Below are 18002 nucleotides of genomic sequence, written 5' to 3'. Positions count from 1 at the left end.
CTTTTTTGGAAACTAAAGTGCACAAATATGCTGAATGCCATCCCAAATCCTGCCTAATACCCATTTAAGTAGATAGGAATTTAAGTAACAAATCTTTCCCCACCTCCTGGGAAGGAAAAATAAGTTAAACAAACATTTCATCAAAACAGGGAAGGCAAGGCCCTCTCCTAAAAACTGGCAGTAAACACAGAAGACAGAAGAAGGCCTATACTTACACAGATGGCTAGAGCTCCTGCCCCCATTCTCTCAGGAAGCGTCTGGAAGAACTGAGGAAGACCAGACGAAAATATTAAAACGACAGCAAAATACTAAAATTCCATTCAGCACGTATTCTTTGATGTGAAAAACAGCTCCCAATTCAAAGGCCCCAAGGTAAGCAAAGGGCAGCTTCTAACATTTTAGGAAGAGTGGTTTTGCTTCTCTTTCCGCTGAACCCACATGGCTGGAAGGACTGCCTGGAGTTGAAATTTGATCCACAGCCTCAGTGCTGGCAAGTAGAGGGAGTCACGTGACACGGGTCTTAAGTCGCTGACATCTTTTTTTTAAACCTGACTCCCTAGATCCTACACACAGGCTTCTTTGGCTCAGAAAACTGCCAGTCACCTGGTGGCATTCATTAATAGGACCAACAGTGCATAAAGTGAAAACACAGACTTGCTTCCCAGACTCCACACAGCTGTAAGAAAAATGTACGTATTCAGATTCAGGTTTAAAACTGCAGGCACATTATTCATTTTTTCTGAGGCAGTTTTCTCTTCTACTCTTCCTTAGAAACCAGCTAAATTCTACCAAAATTTTCTTCCTTCCATCCTATCCCATCAGAATTGTTTTAAATGAAAATGCTCTATTTTATGTAGCTGTTACTGCTTCTAATTATGTATGAGTTGTCTTATAAAAATATACTGATGATAAACATAAGCAACATACTTCTAGACAGCCATAATTCTACATATGTGATTTGCAGTCTGAAAAATTAGCTAACTGACTTTTCAATAACTTTCTCTTCTACATGCTGTCACTAGAAAATTTGATAGATTTTTAAATTTCCAAATATTTGAACTAATAGCTAAAATAGCCACTTCAGGTAAGCCAAAAGGAAACTATCCTATTTTTATTTTTGTTACCATTTTTTCTGTCAATTTGTTTTTCTTTTTTCTTTTGCTGTACCTATTGACCCATCCTCTAAGTTCTCTCCCCTCACCCCCAACCTCCCAACAGGCCCTGATGTGTGTTGTTTCCCCTCTTTGTGTCCATGTGTTCTAAATGTTCAACTCCCACTTACGAGTGAGAACATGTGGTGTTTGGTTTTCTGTTCCTGTGGTAGTTTGCTGAGGATGATGGCTTCTAGCTGCATACATGTCCCTGCAAAAGACATGATCTTGTTCCTTTTTATGGCTACATAGTATTCCATGGTGTATACGTACCACATTTTCTTTATCCAGTCTATCATTGATGGGCCTTTGAGTTGGTTCCATGTCTTTGTTATTGTAAAGAGTGCTGCAATAAACATACGTGTGCATGTGTCTTTATAGCAGAATGACTTACACTCCTTTGGGTATACACCCAGTAATGGGATTGCTGGGTCAAATGGTATTTCTGGTTCTAGATCCTTGAGGAATCTCTATACTGTCTTCCACAATGGTTGAACTAATTACATTCCCACGGACAGTGTAAAAGCATTCCTATTTCTCCACATCCTCTCCAGCATCTGTTGTTTCCTGACTTTTCAATAATTGCCATTCTAACTGGCATGAGATAGTATCTCATTGTGGTTTTGATTTGCATTTCTCTGATGATTAGTGATGTTGAGCTTTTCTTCATAGGTTTGTTGGCTACATAAATGTCTTCTTTTGAGAAGTGTCTGTTCATATCCTTTGCCCACTTTTTGATGGGGTAGCTGGTCTTTTTCCTGTAAATTTGTTTAAGTTCCTTGTAGATTCTGGATATGAGACCTTTGTCAGATGCATAGTTTGCAAATATTTTCTCCCATTCTGTAGGTTGCCTGTTCACTCTGATGATAGTTTCTTTTGCTGTGCAGAAGCTCTTTAATTAGATCCCATTCATCAATTTTGGCTTCTGTTGCCATTGCTTTTGGCATTTTTGTCCTTGCCCAGGCTTTCTTCTATGGTTTTTATAGTTTTGGATTTTACATTTAAGTCTTTAATCCATCTTGAGATAATTTTTGTATAAGGTCTAAGGAAGTGGTCCAGTTTCAGTTTTTTGCATATAACTAGCCAGTTTTCCCAGCACCATTTACTGAATGGGAGATCATTTTCCCATTGCTTGTTTTTCTCAGGTTTGACGAAGATTAGATGGTTGTAGATGTGTGGTGTTATTTCTGAGGTCTCTGTTCTGTTCCATTGTTCTGTATGTCTGTTTTGGTACCAGTACTGTGCTGTTTTGGTTACTGTAGCCTTGTAGTATAGTTTGAAGTCAGGTAGCATGATGCCTCCTGCTTTGTTCTTTTTGCTTTGGATTGTCTTGTCTATGTGGGGTCTTCTTTGATTCTGGATGAAATTTAAAATAGTTTTTCTAATTCTGTGAAGAATGTCAATGGTAGTTTGATGGGAATAGCATTGAATCTATAGATTACTTTGGGCAGTAGGGCCATTTTCATGATCATGATTCTTCCTATCCATGAGGATAGAATGTTTTTCCATTTGTTTGTGTTCTCTCTTATTTCCTTGAGCAGTGGTTTGTAGTTCTCCTTGAAGAGGTCCTTCACATCCCTTGATAGCTGTATACCTATGTATTTTATTTTCTTTGTAGCGATTGTGCATGGGAGTTCATTCATGATTTGCCTCTCTGCTTGCCTATTGTTGGTGTAAATGAATGCTTGTGATTTTTATACATTGATTTTGTATCCTGAGACCTTGCTGAAGTTCCTTATCAGTTCAAGAAGTTTTGGGGCTGAGATGATGGGGCTTCCTAAATATAAAATCATGTCATCTGCAAATAGAGATAACTTGATTTCTTCTCTTCCTATTTGAATACCCTTTATTTCTTTCTCTTCTTTGATTGCCTTGGCCAGAACTTCCAATATTATGTTGAATACGAGTGGTGAGAGAGGGCATCCTTGTCTTGTACCAGTTTTCAAAGGGAATGCTTCCAGCTTTTGCCCATTCAATATGATATTGGCTGTGGATCTGTCATAAATAGCTTTTATTATTTTGAGATCTGTTCCATCAATACCTAGTCTATTGAGAGTTTTTAACATGAAGGATGTTGAATTTTATCAAAGGCCTTTTCTGCATCTGTTGAGATAATCATGTGGTTTTTGTCTTTGGTTCTGTTTATGTGATGGATTATATTTATTGATTTGTGTATGTTGAACCAGCCTTGCATCCCAGAGATGAAGCTGACTTGATCGTGGTGGATAAGTTTTTTGATGTGCTGCTGGATTCGGTTTGCCTGTATTTTACTGAGGATTTTTCGCATCAATGTTCATCTAGGGTATTGGCCTGAAGTTTTTTTGTTGTTGTTGTGTTTCTTCCCGGTTTTGGTACCAGGATGATGCTGGCTTCATAAAATGAGTTAAGGAGGAGTCCCTCCTTCTAAATTGTTTAGAATAGTTTCAGAAGGAATGGTACCGGCTCCTCCTTGTATTTCTGGTAGAATTCAGCTGTGAATCCATCTGGTCCTGGGCTTTTTTGTTGGTAGGCTATTAATTACTACATCAATTTCAGGCTTGTTATTGGTCTATGCAGGGATTCAATTTCTTCCTGGTTCAATCTTGGTAAGGTGTATGCATCCAGGAGTTTAACCATTTCTTCTAAATTTTCTAGTTTGTTTGCATAGAGGTGTTTGTAGTATTCTCTGACGGTAGTTTGTATTTCTATAGGATCAGTGGTGATATCCCTTTTATCATTTTCATTGGGTCTATTTGATTCTTCTTTCTCTGTTTTCTTCTTTATTAGTCTAGCCAGCAGTCTATCTATTTTGTTAATTTTTTCAAAAAAAAAAAAAAAAACAAGTTTCTGGATTTATTTTTTTGGAGGGTTTTTCGTGTCTCTATCTCCTTCAATTCTTCTCCGATCTTAGTTATTTCTTGTCTTCCGCTAGCTTTTGGATTAGTTTCCTCTTGCCTCTCTCACTCTTTTAATTGTGATGGTAGGGTATCAATTTGAGATCTTTATAGCTTTCTGATGTGGGTGTTTAGTGCTATAAATTTCCCTCTTAACACTGCTTTAGCTGTGTCCCAGAGATTTTGGTACGTTCTTTGTTCTCATTGGTTTCAAAGAACTTCTTTGAATTTCTGCCTTAATTTAATTATTTACCCAGAAGTCATTCAGGAGCAGGCTGTTCAATTTCCATGAAATTGTGTGGTTTTGAGTGAGTTTATTAATCCTGAGTTCTAATTTGATTGCACTGAGAGACTGTTTATGATTTCAGTTCTTTTACATTTGCTGAGGAGTGTTTTGCTTCCAATTACTTCCAATGACATGGTCAATTTTAGAATAATTGCCATGTGGCACTGAGAACAATTTATAGTCTATTTATTTGGGGTAGAGAGTTCTGTAGACATCTACTAGGTCCACTTGATCCAGAGCTGAGTTCAAATCCTGAATATCCTTGTTAATTTTCTGTCTCTTTGATCTGTCTAATACTGATAGTGAGATGTTAAAGTCTTCCACTACTATTGTGTGGGAGTCTAAGTCTCTTTGTAGGTCTCTAAGAACTTGTTTTCTGAATCTGGGTGCTCCTGTATTGGGTGCATATATATTCAGAATAGTTGGCTCTTCTTGTTGAATTGTTCCCTTTACCAATATGTAATGCCCTTCCTTGTCTTTTTTATCTTTGTTGGTTTAAAGTCTGTTTTGTCAGAGACTAGGATTGCCACCCCTGGTTTTTTTTTAATTTATTTTGTATTTTTTTGCTTTCTATTTGCTTGGCAAATTTTCCTCCATCTCTTTATTTTGAGCCTGTGTGTGTCTTTGCATGTAAGATGGGTCTCTTGAATACAGCACACTGATGGGTCTTGACTCCTTATCCAATTTGCCAGTCTATGTCTTTTAATGGGGGCATTTAGCCCATTTACATTTAAGATTAGTATTGTTATGTGTGAATTTGATCCTGTCATCATGGTGCTATTTGGTTATTTTGCACACTAGTTAATGCAGTTTCTTTGTAGTGTCATTGGTCTTTATATTTTGGTGTGTTTTTGCAGTGGCTGGTACTGGTTTTTCCTTTCCATATTTAGTGCTTCTTTCAGGAGCTCTTGAAGGGCAGGCCTGCTGGTAACAAAATCCCTCAGCATTTGCTTGTCTGGAAAGGATTTTATTTCTCCTTTGCTTATGAAGCTTAGTTTGGCTGGATGTGAAATTCTGTGTTGAAAATTCTTTCTTAAAGATTGTTGAATATTGACCCCCAATCTCTTCTAGCTTGTAGAGTTTCTGCTGAGAGTTCTGCTGTTAGTCTCATGGGCTTCCTTTTGTAGGTAAACTGGCCTTTCACTCTGGGTGCCCTTAACAGTTTTTCCTTCACTTTGACCTTTGAGAATCTGATGATTGTGTGTGTTGGGGTTGCTCTTCTCATGGAGTGTCTTAGTGGTGTTCTATGTATTTCCTGAATTTGCATGTTGGCCTGTCTTGCTAGCTTGGGGAAGTCCTCCTGGATAATATCCTGAATTGTGTTTTCCAGCTTGTTTCCATTCTCCCCTTCTCCTTCTGGTACTCCAATCAATTGTAGGTTCAGTCTTTTCATGAAGTCCCATATTTCTTGGAGGCTTTGTTCATTCCTTTTTATTATTTTTTCCCTACTCTTGTCTGCATATCTTATTTCAGCAAGGTGGTCTTCAAACTCTGATATCCTTTCTTCCAGTTGGTCAATTCAGCTGTTGATACTTATGTATGCTTTACGAAGTACTCATGCTGTTCTTTTCAGCTCCATTAGGTCATTTATGTTCCTCTCTAAACTGGTTATTCTAGTTAGCAATTCCTGTAACCTTTTATCAAGGTTCTTAGCTTCTTTGCATTGGGTTAGAGCTCCTTTAGCTCATCATAGTTTTTTATTACTCATCTTCTGAAGCCTACTTCTGTCAATTCGTCCGTCTCATCCTCTATCCAGTTCTGCGCCCTTGATGGAGAGACATGATCATTTGGAGGAGAAGAGGCACTCTGGCCTTTTGGGTTTTCAGCATTTTTTTGTTCATTCTTTCTTATCCTTGTGAGTTTGTCTAGTTTCAGTCTTTGAGGCTGCTGACCCTTGGATGGGGTTTTTGGGGGGCCTTTTTGTTGTTGTTGATGCTGCTGTTGTTGCTTTCTGCTTGTTTTTCTTTCAGTAGTCAGGTCCCTCTTCTGTAGGGCTGCTGCAGTTTGCTGGGGGTTTGCTTCAGGCCTTATTCATTGGATTCACTCCCATGCCTGGAGATGTCACTCAAGGAGGCTGGAGAGCAGCAAAGATGGGTACTTGCTCCTTCTTCTGGGACCTCTGAGCTCGAGGGGCACCAACCTGATACCAGTAGGATTGATCCCATATAGGATGTTTGACAACCCCTGTTGGAGGGTCTCACCCAGTTGGGTGGCATGGGAAGCAGGAACCGTTTAATGAAGCACTTTGTCCCTTGGTGGAGAGGGTGTATTTTGCTGGGGCAAAACCCACTTGTCTGGGCTGCCTGGATTCCTCAGAACTACCAGGAGGAGAGGCTAAGTCTGCTGGTCCACAGAGACTGTGGCCACACCTCCCACTATGGGCTTGGGCCCCGGGAGATCCAAATTCTGTCCCTGAGCCTCTGGCTGAAGTTATTGGAGATCCTGCAGGGAAGACCCACCCACTGAGGAAGGATGGGTCAGGGTTAGACCTGAAGAGGCACTCTAGCTGCCGACTGCCACAGCTGGTTTGTTGGGCTGTGGGGACAAGTCGTGGGACCAAGCTGTCCAGCCTCCCTGGCTCCAGCAGGGGAAAAGTGCAGCCTCAGGCTATAGAAATGAGTGCCACCCTTCCCTGGCCCAGGGAGCTTAGCGTGTTAGGCTGTTGTGAGTCTCAGTGCTGGCTGCTGTAAAAATTAACATATCTACTTCCAATATATTTTCTACGCTTGTTAAAAAACATAATGCAGATCTGATTTATGATAATTTTATATCCAAATTTTTTCACTTAAAATTGTATCAGAGGCACGCATGCTCCCATGTTAATGACACTATAAGCAAATTAAATCAGAAGTGGTATTACTTTTTGTACACACAACAGTTTCCTTAGTCATTCTCCCATTTTTAGACATTTACATAGTTTCTGATTTTATCTGTGTGTGACAGTAAGTAATGCTTTGTCCTTGCTCTGATTCTTTTCTTGTAAAGATTCCTGGAAGTGAAATTTCTGGAATACAAAGAACATGAATGTGGGCTGGGCCCATGCTCCTAACATGCACTGGCTCTGGCAGTTTCTATTCTACAAGCTACCCTACCCAAGAATGAATATTTTATAAAATATTTCCTAATATTTTAAACTATTCAGTAAGTGAAAATGGTTTCTCAATTTTAAACTTACATTCCTTTTTCTTTTCAGTGAAATTAACGATATAAAAAATCCTCATTAGCAATTTATATTTTCTGTTCTGTGAACTGTTTTCATTATTTTTCCACTTATCAATTGGAATTTCATCATAGTCTCTTTTATAGGATGTTAAGTCAAACTAAATTTGGCCTCAGAAAGCCTCCAGACTCACAAACTGGAGTTCTTATGAATAAACCACAATGTAACTTTGTAGGCAAACAAGCTGAAAACCTTAGGAGAATGCTTCTGTAACAATAGCTGGGTCTCATAGCTGGGTCTCAGCCAATCCCAGCAGCCATACCTTAGCCATTTTCAGAAAAACAGGCTAACCTTACTAGAGACAACTTAAAATTAAGATGGCCACAGTGGGGAAGTTTTAATTGGGATAAAATTATTTATTTGAAATGTATATTAGAAAAAACAATGAAAAACCCACAAAAACAATGGGATGTATTATTTAATTGGTATGCAGAGCATCTATAAGACTAAATAAATTTAAAACTGCCTCCTTAAAATATTCTTTGCAAAAAACAAATAAGCTTAAGTAACAGATGAAAGAGGACTATACTCTGTATGAACTAACCCCAACCGTTCCCTCTCTTTATCCAACTCTACCTAAATACTCTGAGTGTCCACTAACCTCTTTGCTAAATTACCCTTTCGCCCTGAAGATGGTGATAAGAGAAGTTAGACTCTGTACAAAGCAAGACCCTCTGATCAGCCAGGCCTTTCTGCCATAACCTTTACTCATGGTCTAAGCTTAGAGCCATGGTAAAGGATTTCCTTGATCTAAGGGAAAATCCTCAGAACTTTACTGAGGAATGGAGAATCCTCATAGGAGCTTATGATCCAGGACTACTTAATCTTTGCCAGTTTACTCACATGATTTTAGGGCTTTACGAAGCGTGAAAATGAATCATGGGGCAGAATGGGACAAATGCGAGGAAGGTATTGAAGACTCCTCCAAAACCTCCTCAAGGGGAAGGCCAAAATGAGCTAGAAAAATTGCTGAAAATCATTTAAATTCAATTCATAAGATTCTTCCACAAAAAATTGATTGGTTCATCACACAATCTTTCAGGCAAAAAGGATGACCCAGTTTCAGATTACAGAATTCACTTAGAAACACTATTTGTGAAACACTCTGGGCTCAAAATACAATGAGTATTTCCTGCAGGGACTGAAACAGCATTAACTGTTGTATTTATAAATGCACTCTGTCCTAAACTTAGTAGTTTAATTAAAAAACATAAACTAGGATGGGAAATTACAGATATGACTAAATGGTTGGCTTTAGCTGAACATTTTGAGAGTACTCTAGAGCAAGAAAAAACCCAAAAAGCTAACAAGCCTATGTCACTCCAATTACAACAGTTACCAAGACTAAAGGGACTTCCTCGTTTTTATTTTAAATCACAATCAGGAGGTCCTACAAGAAATTCTTTACCCCAAGGTGTCTCCATCTTGTACACTGGAAAAGAGATTGTTGGGTTTTATATCAGTCTACCAATAAGCCTCCTTTTAGACCACTAGAGAGAGCCCAAGAGATTTTAACTCTCATGATGATAATCAACACAGAAGAGGTTCTAAGGTATTCTCTAGCAAACTGTTCCTAATAATACTCTTAAATAAACATAAAGAAACAAGTTAAAATAAGTGAAGAGTCTTGTACAATCCTGCTGGACACTAGAGCCACCTTATCTATCATAAATCCCACTTTAATACATGAACAAATCCCTCAGAGTAAGAAGGTCATTTCTGTGCTGGAGTTTCGAATCAAGCTCAAGAAGTCCCATATCTGAACCTGTCCAATTGACTTTAGGGTCATTAAAAAAAAAACATATATTTTACCATGTGATAATGCTCCAGAAAACTTACTAGGGCAAGACTTAATTTCAAAGCCAAAAGAGCATATAAAATTCTCCTCTGGCTGGGTATGGTGGCTGATGTCTGTAATCCCAGCACTTCAGGAGGGTGAAGTGGAAGGATTACTTGGGCTCAGGACTTCAAGATCAGCCTGGGCAATATTACAAGACCTTGTCTCAATTAAAAAAAAATTCTCAGCCAGGTGCAGTGGCTCACACCTGTAATCCCAGCACTTTGGGAGGCCAAGGTGGGCAGATCACATGTGGCTGGGAGCTTGAGACCAGCCTGATCAACATGGAGAAATCATGTCTCTACTAAAAATACAAAATTAGCCTGGCATGGTGGTGCGTGCGTAATCCCAGCTACTCGGGAGGCTGAGGCAGGAGAATAGCTTGAATCTGGGAGGTGGAGGTTGCAGTGAGCCAAGATCATGCCATTGCACTCCAGCCTAGGCAATAAGAGCAAAGCTCCGTCTCAAAGAAAAAAAAGAAATTCTCCTCGGAGGGAGACTAATGTTAGAGTTTCTGGACTCTCCTGAACCAGAAATATTATGGTCGCTACAGCTAGACATTGGTAAGTTTGAAATTCAGGCTTATAATACCCCTGACCTATTTAAAATACCTGAATGTTTATGGGTCTCTTCCTCAACTGATATAGGGAGGATTAAAAGTGTGGAACTTATAAAAGTTCAAGTAGATCATCCTAAACCTTGGCCTAAATTACCCCAATATCCACTAAAATCTGAAGCAATTCAAGGGCCCTCACCAATTGTAGAAGATTTAATTAAACAAAGACTTAGAATTCTGTATACCAGTCCTTGTGACACTCAAATTCTACCACTTAAAAAATCAATGAATGAGGTCGGAGATTTGTTCAAGATTTACAGGAAATTAATAAAATTGTAATACTAAGGTTTCCTGTAGTCCCAAGTCCTAATACTTTTATTATCTAATGTACTTGCTGATTCAAAGTGGTTGACAATAATAGACCTCTATTCAGCCTTCTTTAGCATTCCAATTCATAGAGTCGACACTTGTTTGCTTTCATTGGAAAAATCAGCAGTACACCCAGACTGTAATGGGTTTATTGAAGCCTCTTCATATTTCTCCCAGGCATTGCATCAGGACTTTATAACCCTATAGTTTCCTGAAATACTCCTCTTATTCAGTATGTAGATGACCTGTTGTTATAATCTCCCACTAAAGATCTCTGAAATTGGCTCAATTTACTTTTTACAGCAACTAACATAAAGGTCACAAAGTTTCAGTGAAAAAACTGCAGTGTTCAGAAGAAAAAGGTCACTATTTGGGACATGACTTGACGCTAAAAGGATTTCTTTCTTGCTGAGAGAATAAAAACTATTCAAAGTTTTCCTTAGCCTGCAACCAAAAGACAATTAAGAGATTTTCTTGGTCTTGCAGGATATTGCTGGGTCACAAATTTTTCCTTAATGGCATCATCATTGTGTGAGCTCATTAGAAAGGCAATACCAGAGCCTTTACTTTGGGAAAACAGTCATGGGTAGGCTTTTAGCCAAATGAAATTGGCCTTAAAACAGCCCCTAGCTTTAGGACTTCCTAATTATACTAAATATTTTACCTTGTTTGTCCATGAACATAACAATCAGGCATTAGGAGTTCTTACCCAAGAACATGAAGGCAAAATAGTCCCACTGCATATTATAGCCTGCAACTAAACTCAGTAGCTAAAGCATAGCCTAATTGCTTAAAAGCAGTAGCAGCAGGAGCTATGTTGGTAGAAGCTTAATCTGAGCTGATTTCAGGGAATGAAGATAATTTGCAAGTCCCACATGCTGTGGAAAATCTATTAAATTCCAACCAAACTCAGCATTTTTGAGCAGTTAAACTAACATGAAATTCTCCTATCTCCTTCCAATCTCCACCTAAAATGCTACAGTCTACTTAATCCTGCTATTCTATTCTCTCTGCCTGATGATGGTGAAGGTCACAAATACATTACGTGTAGTATCAGAAATAGTGGCCCATCGCATTGATTAAAATACTCTGTTGGATAATCCTGTACTAATACTTTTTGTTCAGGGGTCCCATGCCGAAAACTCAGAAGGAAAAGTATCAGGCAGGCTACGTCCTTACCACGCAAAATGAGCTAACAGAGAAGGAAACTCTTCCTCAATTGAAGTCAGCTCAACCTGTGGAGCTTTTTGCTCTCTCCAGAGTTCGTTGTATAGCTAAAGGCAAGTCAGTAAATACTTATGCAGACAATAGATATGCTTTTGAAGTAGTACATGATTTGGGCATATTATGGAAACACTAAAAGCTTCTCACTTCTTGTGGAAACCCCGTCAAAAACGGACTCCAACTAGATAAACTCCTTTCTGCTATCCTGTTACTATTACAGATTGCCATTAAGATAAAAGCCCATACTTGCAAAACTGCACCTAAATATCAAGGAATGTCCTAGCAGATTTTTATGCTAAATCAGATAGTGATGAAACTGTTAGAATATGTAATTTGAATAACTCCGTAAGATTGATCCAAGTCTACTCTCTTATGATGACCTATTTAATAAACACAATTAATCTGATTTGGAAAAACAAAATTGGTATCTAACTAGATATAAATTTGATGTTAAGGGTAGACTCACAGAGGGCCTTCCTAAGTCTTTGAAGCTTCCATTGTTAAAAGTTCTGTACTCTATAACTCATTATGGAATAGACACAATTGGCATGATTTCCCAAATTGCTAAAATAGTTTACAACCTATGTTTGGGTTGTCAAACTCATGATCCAGGGAAAACAATCGAGACTTCAGGTGGCATATTTCCACCACTGATGGATCATTTCAACATTTACAGATGAACTTCATTCAGTTGCCACCCTCACTGGTATCAGTACTTTCTTGTAATAGTCTGTATGTTTTCTAATTAGGTAGAGGCTTTCCCAAGTAGAAAAGCTGCTGCTGTCACAATAGCAAAGAAATTATTAGAAAATGTATTTCCTGGCCAGGTGCAGTGGCTCATGCCTGTAATCCCAGCACTTTGGGAGGCCGAGGTGGGTGGATCATGAGGTCAGGAATTGGAGACCAGCCTGATCAACATGGTGAAACCCCGTCTCTACTAAAAATGCAAAAATTAGCCAGGCCTGGTGGCACACACCTGTAATCCCAGCTACTCAGGAGGCTGAGGTGGGAGAATCACTTGAACCCAGGAGGTGGAGGTTTGCAGTGAGCCAAGATCACATCACTGCACTCTAACCTGGGCAACAGAGCCAGACTCCATCTCAAAAAAAAAAAAAAAGAAAATGTATTTCCTTTATGGGATATCCCTGAGGAAATCTCCAGTGATAGGGAAACTCATTCTACTGGGTTAAGTTATGGAGTAGTTAAATAAGGTACTACAGGCACAATGGTCTCAGCCAATCCCAGCAGCCATACCTCAACAAGTCACAGGCAGTCAACTGTTCAAAACAAGTTAAAATAAGGAAAATGCTGAGCTGTAACCAATCCTGCTATTTCTGTACCTCACTTCTGTTTTCTGCATGTCTGGCATGCTCTGCACCCCCACCTTACAGTCCTTGCCCTATGCATCTCTTTCTGTATCCTTTATAGCCACTAACTTAACCAGTTTCCTTTTCCTGTTCACAAATCTTATCAACTATGCAGCAGCCCTGAAGTCTCAATCTGTTTAGATTCTGGGGGCTATTTCAGTATGAATCATTTTTGTTTCTTTTTTCTTGCTCAATTAAGCTCAAATTTAATATGTTTAAAGTTTTTCTTTTAACATAGGGTCACTGCATGGATTAAATAATACAGTCCATAAAAAGCACTTATATAGTACCTGGAAAATGGTAATAAAAACTAACATTTTTGGATGCTTATTACATGGTTTGATTATATATCTATTTGGAATTTATTTTGAAATACAGTAAAATATGAGGATGTAAACTGATCCTTTAACTTTTCATGTAACTACTACAACCCAGATGTGCTAAAAATCTTCAGAACCCAATCTTTCTGATACTATTGGATCCTGTTCTCCCTGTTAGCTGTGGCTGAGCCCATTGTTGTCCAGTTACAGACTAAATTTCTTGACCTTTCATGTAGATAGATATGGCCACGTAATCATGTACTCATTAGCAGAATGTGAATGCATAATTATTTGCAACTTTTGTGTCGCATGCTTAACAGAAAACCCCCTTACTACACATTTCTTCTCTTTCCCTTTTATCACAAGCTGCAATGCAGGTGGGCTAGAAACCTAGCTTCAATCACTGAGAAGAAGGACAATGTCCCAGGGGATGACAGAGTAATTAAACAGAAGGAATCTAGATCCTTGAATAACCTTATGAAGTACAGCTGCCTTGCAATCCTAGACCAACTAGACTCTTACATGAGAAAAAGATAAAACTCTCATATATGCTATTGTGTGTACATGTATAGTGGTTAGTATATTTGGCTAATATACTAACAAAATGATAGAGCCCAATTTGTTGAGCAACTTTCCCATTTTCCAATTATTTCTGATATTATTGAAACTACATATGAAATTCATATACAAACACAATGCCTACACATGCACATACCAGGGTCTTTTTCAAGCTAATATATTTTATCTGTTTTTCTTTCTTCTAGTCTCCCTATCATAATATTTGAATAAGTATATCATTAAATATCACTGAAATATCTGATAAAATAGCCCTCTCTTATCCATATTTTTCAAAATTTTATTGCTTTTCTTCCCGATAAATTCTTCATGATAAATTTCAGAAACAGTCAGTAAAGGTAGAACAAGTTGGAGCATGTGATATTGTGATATAATAAGAAATATGTATTAAGTCTTCACTCCCGATTTCTAGCACAGAGCTCCTAAAACCCTGAGAATTTTCCGAGTGACAGAGTGATAGGAGAATCTTTTGTTAAAATATTTGGTATTAGTCTATGGTTCCTAACACAAGATCTTTGAAGACCCTTGGAATCTCTGGAGTGATGAGTATATTTTGTATGCTAAAGAGATGACTAGTGGCTGGGGGCCCCTATAGCTTCAGGATGGGGGCTGGTATAGGATGGCTTCAGAATAGCTTGAAGGCATGATTAGAGGATTGAAACTTTCAGCCCCACTCCTGACACCTGGGGAGGGAAAAGAGGCTGGAGATTCAGTCAATCACCAATGGCCAGTGATTTAATCAACCAAGCTCCATACTGAAACCTCCATAAAACCCCTGAAATAATGGGGTTGGGAGACCTTCTAGGTTGGTGAACACATGGTGGTGCCTGGGAGAGTGGCGTGTCTGGCATGCTCTGCACTCCCACCCTACAGTCCTTGCCCTATGCATCTCTTTCTGTATCCTTTATAACCACTAACTTAAGTAAACTCTTCCTGAGTTACGTGAACCATTCTAGAAAATTATCAAACACAAGCAGAGACTCACAAGAATCCCCATTTATGGCTAAGAAGTACAGGAAGCTTTGTAGGAGTCTTGCGGGACTGACATCCGAAGTGGGAGCAGTCTCGCGGGACTGAGCCCTTAGCTTATGAGATATGATACTCACTCCAGATAGTGCCAGAATTGAACTGAATTCTAGAACACCCAGCTGGTATTGGAGAATTGGTTGGTGTGGAGAAAAAACTCCACACATTTTGTGTCAGCAGATCATAGCACAAAAACTACACATCTTGTCACTGTTTCTCATAGGTATACATACATCCTATATTATTTCTAATATATTATTTATGTTATTTATAACAGGTATATACAAATTATTTTAACCATTATATTATTTCCTAAGGCTGACATTAGGATTTTAAAAATCAAGTCTTAATTTTCATAACTTCTTACACCATTATAAAGTAAAATTAGTCCTGTGCCTACCAAATTTTTATCTGTAATTATTATTCTCTGTGATGACTAGACTTCACTTGCAAAAATAAAATATTCCTTCTTTTTTTTTTTTTTTTTGAGACGGAGTTTCACTCTTGTCACCCAGGCTGGAGTGCATGGTGAGATCTTGGCTCACTGCAACCTCCACCTCCCGGTTTCAAGCGATTCTCCTGCCTCAGCCTCCCGAGTAGCTGGGATTACAGGTGCCCGCCACCACAGCCAGCTAATTTTTTGTATTTTCAGTAGAGAAGGAGTTTCGCCATTTTGGCCAGGCTGGTCTTGAAGTCCTGACCTCAGGTGATCCACCTGCATCGGCCTCCCAAAGTGCTGAGACTAAAGGAATGAGCCACCGCGCCTTACCTAGTATTCTTTCAACAAAGGTTAAGTGAGCACCTATCCACTGCCTGAGTGTGCTAGGAGTGCAAGCAAGTACTCCCACCAGGGGTTGGCGGAGGTGATGAATAAAGTACTAGCAGCACAGTAAAAACAATAATGAAGAACTTCTGCAGGAATAGCACCACCTGAATGGAATTTCCTAAGGCTATATTGTCTATACTTCCAGGCTCTCCTGCAATTCCTTGTAAAGAAATTGAGTAGGCCGGGCGCGGTGGCTCACGCTTGTAATCCCAGCACTTTGGGAGGCCGAGGCGGGCGAATCACGAGGTCAGGAGATCGAGACCACGGTGAAACCCCGTCTCTACTAAAAATACAAAAAAAATTAGCTGGGCGTGGTGGCGGGCGCCTGTAGTCCCAGCTACTCGGAGAGGCTGAGGCAGGAGAATGGCGTGAACCCGGGAAGCGGAGCTTGCAGTGAGCCGAGATTGTGCCACTGCACTCCAGCCTGGGCGACAGAGCAAGACTCCATCTCAAAAAAAAAAAAAAAAAAAAAGAAATTGAGTAAAGTAGGTGAGGCTGGCCAGAGGCACTGCAGGTGAAGGGAATCTCCTTGATCTTGTTCTCTTAGCTGAACACCGCCATAGGCAGCCTTCCTGGACAAGGGGCAGGTCAAAGATTCTTGCCAAAGGACTGTCATCTCCTTTTCTCAAAGGACATGGATGTCTGTGAACTAACAATCGATCAGGACACTCTCTGCATGTGGCCACTGCTTTGCTGGGGTGTGTGGGAGTGGATCACGAGGTAGGAATCCACTTTCCCCAACAGCAGCAGCTGCTCCATGTGACTCCAGCATTCTACAGGCATCTAGTTGACCTCACAGCCTGCAATCTGGCATCTCAAGAAACTGGCATTGGGATGGCCGCTGAGGATGACCACTCTCTGCCCCACAATGCTCATAGAAGGGGCGATGAAATGGTGAGACCACACAGTGTCCCTTGGGAGATTCAGAGGGTTGGAGACTAGAGAACAAAGAAGTTCAGAGAACATACTACCTGGTCCCATCTGGAATGTGGCAGGTGACATTGGAACTGAGTTTACAGCCTGGATGGAATATAGGGAAAGAGGTGCTGGGACTAAGGTCAAGAGCATAAAAGCACCATCTGCTTGACCAATTGTCAAAGCAAGTTTAGCTGCTGGGTTTCAGAAATGTCAACATGTCAAAGGGAATATGCACTGGGAATCTGGGGGAGACACATTCCAGTGCTTTTCTAACTAAACAGTATTTTGATAAAATTTTTATCATATCTTTGTGAACTCAAATGACTAATGTTTCAATAAGCAATTTAAAAAGAGATTTTTGTCCCCATGACAACAATGTTTTAGGTCCTGTTAAATAAAACCCATCAAAACCTTAAAAAATAAAAACAAAACACCCTGAATAGGCCATTGAACAAAAAGCACTAACTAAAAGACACTGTGCCCTTCAAATAATGTTTGTTTTTCCATGGAATATATCTGAAATTAGAGTCTGAAATATTATTTTTTCCTGACCCCAAAATGTACACAAATGATGTTAGAGCTCAAATAAGCCCAGAAAGGTCTCTTAGGTGTCATATACTTAATATTGAGTCCTGATTATTGATTTACAAAGAACTTTAAGATATACAAGCCACAGCCAAGACCTTTGCTGATATGAGTTACTACTTTTTCTCCAGAAAGGATACAGGAATTTTAAAAAGTGCTTTTCTGACTAGCCCACTATGGTGAGCTAATTTCATAACTACTCCTGGAAATTCTGAAATACTGCAGCAAGACAAAGGATGTCCAATTTTCAAGAAGATCTTCCCTGAGTACCCTAGAAGAGGGAGTCAAGGTGACTTTGTAATTGAGTCAGGTCCCAAGGACACTGTCACTGAAACCAGCCTCTGACCTGGGAAAACTGGGGAATGCCTCTTAATGGAGGAAGCTAAAAGAGCCAGGCTAGTCTCTAGCCTCCAAAATAGTGAAAAATGCTTCAAAGCCAGGCTTTATGGTATTAGCTAACAGGGCTATCAGTCTTCAAAGGACAAAATCTCTTCAGCTGGAGTAGAAATAATGGTTTTCAGAAGAGCAGTGGCCTACAGAGACAGTACTGTCAGCCGTGTAGCAGGGATCAGAAAGCATCATGGGAGGTGCAGAGGTGGGTATGGTAGCAACAGCATGAACCACCCTAAGCCACATTGGAAACAGGGAGTTGGAGGCTTTTTCCTCCAAACTCAGCCACTCTGAGCCCCAACTATGGCCCCATCCCAGCTCTTTCTCACTGAGTATATCAGCTTGGACCAGAATCAGCAGTATCCCACCTGACAGGATGGAAGTCAGTCAGCGAATATTTAATAGTGATGTACTCTCTTTGGACCAGTCAGGAAGTTGATATTTTGGTTTTCCAATCTTGAAAGTAGATACACCTGAA

At 39.6% G+C, this 18002-nt stretch overlaps 1 protein-coding gene across 6 annotated transcripts in view; it reads right to left on the bottom strand.

The window, feature by feature from the left end:
* Positions 1-18002, bottom strand: part of FAM13A (family with sequence similarity 13 member A) — a 431061-nt gene that overhangs the window by 324658 nt on the left and 88401 nt on the right. For 4 of the 6 annotated variants that reach the window (XR_010113828.1, XM_063610246.1, XM_063610247.1 and 1 more), the window contains exon 1: positions 216-443. The exons of 1 other annotated variant lie outside the window; for it this stretch is intronic. Coding sequence is in view for 4 of the 5 variants with exons in the window: in XM_063610246.1 (XP_063466316.1) it covers positions 216-242 (27 nt within the window). In the remaining variant the exon portion in view is untranslated. Of the gene's footprint in view, positions 1-215; positions 444-18002 lie in introns of those variants that run through there. One more of the 6 variants, XM_063610243.1, reaches the window with a different exon arrangement.

The sequence above is a fragment of the Symphalangus syndactylus genome, chromosome 10, assembly GCF_028878055.3.
Source record: "Symphalangus syndactylus isolate Jambi chromosome 10, NHGRI_mSymSyn1-v2.1_pri, whole genome shotgun sequence".
NCBI lineage: Eukaryota > Metazoa > Chordata > Mammalia > Primates > Hylobatidae > Symphalangus > Symphalangus syndactylus.
Note: the sequence above shows the minus strand (reverse complement) of the source record. Positions and strands in the feature narration are given on the sequence as shown.